Source organism: Stegostoma tigrinum, chromosome 11, assembly GCF_030684315.1.
Source record: "Stegostoma tigrinum isolate sSteTig4 chromosome 11, sSteTig4.hap1, whole genome shotgun sequence".
Classification (NCBI taxonomy): Eukaryota; Metazoa; Chordata; class Chondrichthyes; order Orectolobiformes; family Stegostomatidae; genus Stegostoma; species Stegostoma tigrinum.
Genome location: NC_081364.1, coordinates 68,656,331 through 68,662,330, shown reverse-complemented (window position 1 = coordinate 68,662,330; position 6,000 = coordinate 68,656,331). Strand labels below are relative to the sequence as shown.

The 6,000-nt window shown below is 44.6% G+C and overlaps 1 protein-coding gene across 1 annotated transcript in view; it reads right to left on the bottom strand.

The window, feature by feature from the left end:
• Positions 1-1,257: 1,257 nt before the first annotated feature.
• The window catches only part of LOC125460531 (nuclear receptor subfamily 2 group C member 2-like), a 186,514-nt gene continuing 181,771 nt past the window's right edge, over positions 1,258-6,000 (bottom strand). The window contains exons 15-16 of the mRNA XM_059649547.1: positions 4,042-4,147; positions 1,258-2,417 (exon numbers count right to left, since the gene is read on the bottom strand). Coding sequence (XP_059505530.1) covers positions 2,249-2,417; positions 4,042-4,147 — 275 coding nt within the window. The 3' untranslated portion in view covers positions 1,258-2,248. The remainder of the gene's footprint in view (positions 2,418-4,041; positions 4,148-6,000) is intronic.

Genomic DNA, 6,000 nt, shown 5'->3' with positions numbered 1-6,000 from the left:
GTCAGAGTCAGGATTAATGGTTGCATTGCGCAGAATTAACTGGGATCAGTGTCTAGACTGAAGTAAGTTAGTCGGGATCAGTGTCTGCAGTGAGCTGGTTGTGTACGGATCAGCGTCTGCAGTGAGCGGGGATTGTAGGGATCACGGTTTGGAGTGACCACGGTGTGTAGGGATCTTGGTTGGCAGTGAGCTGGGCGTGTAGGGACCAGTGTCAGCAGTGAGTGGGGTGTGGCGGGACCACTGTCTACAGTGAGTAGGGTGTGGAGGGAACACTGTCTGCAGTGAGCGGGGTTACATAGGGATCAGTGTCTACAGCGAGTGGGGAGTACAGGGATCAGTGTCAGCAATGAGTAGGGCGTGTAGGGAACTGAGAGTTCAGTGAGGTGGTGTGCAGGGACAAGTGTCTGCAGTGAGTGGGATATGAAGGGATCAGTGAGTGCAATGAGCAGGGTGTGCAGGGCTCAGTGACTGCAGTGATTGGAGTATGTAGTGATCAGTGTCTCCAGTGACAGGTGTTTGTCGTGATCAGTGTCTGCAGTGAGCAGAGTGTGTAGGGATCAGTGTCTGCAGTGAGCGGGGTGTGTAGGGGTAAGTGTCTGAAGTGAATGGAATCACTTGGGATCAGTGTCTGCAGCCAGCACGAATTGGGGATTAGTGAGTGCAGTGTGCAGGGTGTGCAGGGCTCAGTGAGTGAAGTGAATGAGGTGTGAAGTGATCATTGTCTGCAGTGAGCAGGGTGAATCATGATCAGTGTGTGAAGTGAGCAGGTTGAATAGGGATCAATGTCTGCAATGAGTGGGGTGCGTAGGGTTCAGTGTCTGAGTGTGCGGGCTGCGTACGGACCAGCGTCTGCAGTGAGCTGGGTGTTTAGGGGTCAGTGTCTGCAGTGGGTGGGGTGTGTATGGATCAGTGTTTGCAGTGAGCGCGGTGTGTAGGGATCAGTGTCTACAGTGACGCGGGGTATCGCAATCAGTGTCTACAGTGAGCAGGATGTGTCAGGGTCAGTGTCTACAGTGAGCGGACTGTGTAGGGATCAGTGTCTAAAATGAATGGAGTCTCTTGGGATCAGTGTCTGCAGCGAGTGGCGTGTGGAGAGATCAGTGTCTGCAGCGAGCACAAACTGCAGGGATCAGTGAGTGCAATGAGCAGATTGTGCAGGGCTCCGTGACTGCAGTGAATGAGGTGTGTAGTGATCATTGTCTGCAGTGAGCAGGGTGAATCAGGATCAGTGTGTGCAGTGAGCAGGTTGCGTAGGGATCAACGTTTGCAGTTAGCGGGGTGCTTAGGCATCAGTGTCTGCAGTGAGCAGGGTGTGTAGCGATCAGTGTCTGTAGTGACTGGGGTTTGTACTGATCAGTGTCTGCATTGAGTAGAATGTGTAGGGAACAGTGTCTGCAGTGAGCAGGGTGTGTAGGGATCAGTGTCTGCAGTGATCGGGCTGTGGAGGGTCCAGTGTCTGCAGTGACAGGAGTTTGTAATGATCAGTGTCTGTATTGAGCAGAGTGTGTAAGGATCAGTGTCTGCAATGAGCAGAAACTGTAGGGATCAGTGAGTGCAATGAGCAGGGTGTGCAGGGGTCAGTGACTACAGTGAGTGAGGTGCTTAGTTATCATTGTCTGCAGTGAGCAGGCTGATTCGGGATCAGTGTGTGCAGTGAACAGGTTGCGTAGGGATCAATATCTGCAGTGAGTGGGATTATCAGTGTCTGCAGTGAGCGGGGTACGTTGTGATCAGTGTCTGTAGTGAGTGGCCTGTGCAGGGATCACTGTCTGCAGTGAACAAGATTTGTACGGATCAACGTTTGCATTGTGCGGAATGTGTCGGGATCAGAGTCCACACTGAACTAAGTCCGTCGGGGTTGCTGTTTGTAGTGAGCGGGGTGTGTCGGGAGCAGAGTCTGAAGTGAACTGGGCATGTAGGAACTGGAGTCTGCAGTGAACAGGGTCTGTGCGGAATGGAGTGTGCAGTATGTTGGGAGCAGAGAAGTGGCAAATGGTGAATGCACGGTGCACAGTGTGTGGGGTGTGGAGTCCCCACAGTGAACAGAGCATATGGTATATGGAGTGTGTTGGCAGCAGAATATTCAGTGAGCTGAGACTGCAGTGAATAGGGTGTGTAAGGAGCCAGGTGTGCAGTGTAGATATTATTTGCTTTCTGACAGAGCAGTCCAAGCTGTGCTCTGCTCTCTCGCCTCTCATTGATGGAGCTGCCATGTTTTATGTTGAGCAAAAGAGTTTGTTCCTTGGGGTCAAGTGCCAATGATTTGACTGTTGTATTCTGCAGTTTCCATTCGCAGGATGTAAGGAATGATACTGTCAATCTGAACATTGCCTATCAGTCCAGTGAAGAAGAGTTCCTCCGTGATGCTGGAATTCATCAATCGAAGAGCTGGCAGACGGAGAAGAATGCGAGCCAATCTGTCAAATTAAATCAAACATATTTGACTGAAAATCTTTTGTTTCCATTTATTTGTCCTGTAGTTTTTAACATCATATTGGTGCTTCAAGCTGCACTGTGCACGTGTTTGAATGAATGAATAAACTGATTCCACAACCCTCATATTTTATATTTAAAGAGTACTGACAGCCATGTATTCCCACTACCCACAGTATCCCAACAACTCAGAGTCAACGCTCTCCCTATTTGCAATGTTCGATTACATTTTCTGTCTGACCACAGGTGTCTCTTCTAGCTGTTTAATATTTGGTTTTGTAATAATATAGAAAATAGGAGCAGTCGTAGGCCATTCAGGCCCTTGAGCCTGCTCCATCATTTATCATAATAATGGCTGATCATCTAACTCAGCATCCTGTTCTCACTTTCACCCCATACCTTTTGATCCCTTCAGCCCTCAGAACTATATCTAAGCTTTTCTTCAAAACATTCAATGCTTAGCCTCAAACACTTCTTGAGGCAGAGAATTCCACAGGTTCTCCACTCTCTGTGTGAAGAAATTTCTCCTCATCTCAGGCCTAATTGGCCTACTCCATGCCCTTAGACTGTGAAACTCCTTGTTCTGAATTCCCCAGTCATTAAGAATATCTCCCCTGTGTTTATCCTGCTAGGGTCTTGTAGATTTCCATGAGATCCCTCCTCATTCTTCTTAATTAAATATAGTCTCATGTGATCCAGTCACTCCTCCTATATTAGTCCTGCCTCTCCAAGAATCAGTCTGGTAAGTCTTCATTGTACTCCCTCTATCATCATAACATCCTTCCTAGACTGCCCTTAGACTGTGAAACTCCTTGTTCTGAATTCCCCAGTCATTAAGAATATCTCCCCTGTGTTTATCCTGCTAGGGTCTTGTAGATTTCCATGAGATCCCTCCTCATTCTTCTTAATTAAATATAGTCTCATGTGATCCAGTCACTCCTCCTATATTAGTCCTGCCTCTCCAAGAATCAGTCTGGTAAGTCTTCATTGTACTCCCTCTATCATCATAACATCCTTCCTAGACTGCCCTTAGACTGTGAAACTCCTTGTTCTGAATTCCCCAGTCATTAAGAATATCTCCCCTGTGTTTATCCTGCTAGGGTCTTGTAGATTTCCATGAGATCCCTCCTCATTCTTCTTAATTAAATATAGTCTCATGTGATCCAGTCACTCCTCCTATATTAGTCCTGCCTCTCCAAGAATCAGTCTAGTAAGTCTTCATTGTACTCCCTCTATCATCATAACATCCTTCCTAAGATAAAAAGACTAAAATTAAACACAATATTCAAGGTATTATCTCACCAAGGTTCTGTATAATTGCAGCAAGGCATACCTGCTCCTGTACTCAAACTCTATTGGTATGAAGGCCAATATACCATTTGCCTCATAGCAGTCTGCTATCCAACTGCTTTTTCTTTCAATCTCTCTTACTGATCCTTGAAATAATTGATTCGAGATCATTTCTACACTGCTATTTCATAAACTGTCTCAAGAGCTGAACTGATGATATCTACAATCCCTGATACTCTCAGTTCAAAGAACACAGTCTGATTTAAGATCAAACCCGACACTGACTATTGCGCGAATGTGTTAGTTGCTCGATCCTACCTGTAGCTATCTTCAGGATATGTTTTTTGGACATAATCCTGCAGTTCCATTTGTGCTTTGCCTTGAAACTTTCCAATTTGACTGGTACTATTGAGACCTGGGTGATCTGCAGCAGAAGAGTAAAAATCAAGTTAATAAATACAGAAGAAACTCCTCTAATCTCCAGCAAATAATCTTGATTTCTGAAGGAGAATGTTAAATGAACATGATCAGCACGAGACAAATGGTTGAATATTGGAAAGTGTAAAATGATGTCTTGATACAAGCTTACACTAATTTTCAAATGTACCAGGGCGAGTTAATATGTTGGCCTGGGGTGTGAAAGTGCAAGAACAGAATAGAAAAGAGTTTCTCTCGAACTGAAAGTAGGCCTCAGCTAGGAGACTGGACATGAGGATTGGTGGGAAAGTCTTCAAGAACAGCAGCTAGTGACCAGGGAAGAGGAACTTCAGTTATGAAGAGGAACTGTTTTGTTTCCTTGGAAGACAGTTGAGCTGATGATGATATTTTAATATGATGAAAGCTTTTAATGGAGCTAATAAAGTTTTCCTTACATCATTGAGTCAGAGATTAAAATCATTGACAAAAAATATAGATAGGAGATGAAATGTTTTACTTAAGATACATACTAACCTCTGGGTGAGGAACTTCTTCCTTAAATTTCCTTTAAAGCTCCAGCTCTTTGCCTGAAATGCCCCTAGTTATTGATCTTTCTACTAAGGGGAGACATTTCTTTCAATCTAACCCTACCCGTGCCCTTCATAATTCCGTACAATCCAATCAAGCCTTCTTTGCGAGGGAACCATACACCATAGAAGGTAGGAGCACAAGTAGGCCATTTAGCTCATCAAGTCTGTTCCATCATTCAACAAAATCATGGCTGATCTGAATCCTCAATTGCACTTTCTTGCCTTTTCCCCATAACTCACGATTCCCTAACTGATGAAAATCTGTCCACCTCAGCTTTGAATATACTTACCCACCCAGACTCTACAATCCCCTGCAGCAAAGAATTTCACAGATTCACTACTGATATCAAGCTAACTGGTCTTTACTTTCCTGGGTTACCTTTGCCCCTTTCTTAAACAATGGTGTCACATTTGCAACCCTCCAATCGGCCGAAACTAATCCTGTGTTCAGAGGGGCTTGGAAATTTGGAGAGCTAAAAAGTCCCTTTAATCTCTTTCACCGTACACAGAGATTGTGCCCTCTGGTCTTAGGCTCTCCCACAGCAGGAATCAACCTTTCCACATCTACTCTGTCAGGTCCCCGAAGAATCTTAATTGTTTCAAAATGGTTGCTTCTCATTCTTCGAAACTCCACTGAGTTACAGGCCTGACCTATTCAATCTTTGTTTCTATCTTTACTAAATTAGAAATTGGAAAAAAAATGCCCCAGTTGAAAACGGATGTTGAGCAACTGAGCAGTATAGTGATAGATAAAGAAGAGGTGCTAAAAAACCTGGCAGGACTCCAGGTAAAGAAGACATCAGCCCTGGATGGGATACATCGTAGATTGCCAAGAGAGGTATGGGAGCAAATCACAGGAGCCATTGACAGAAATTTTCAGGCCCCTCTGAACACAGGATTAGTTTTTGGGGACTGGAGGGTTGCAAATGTGACACAATTGTTTAAGAAAGGGGCAAAGGATAACCCAGGAAAGTACAGACCAGTTAGCTTGACATCAATAGTGGGTAAACTGACAGATGCCATTATACAGGGTACAGTAAATATACACTTAGAGAAAAATAAGTTAATACTAGGCAATGTGGCTTTGTCAAGGGTAGATCATGTCTGACAAATTAAACTGAGTTCTTTGATGAGGTGAGACAGGCAGTGGATGGGGTTAGTGTTGTGGATGTTATAAATTTAGACTTTCAGAAAGCATTTGCAATGGTGCCACATAGCTGGTTGGTTAACAAATTAGAAACTATTGGAAGCAATTCTGAGGGACAGAATT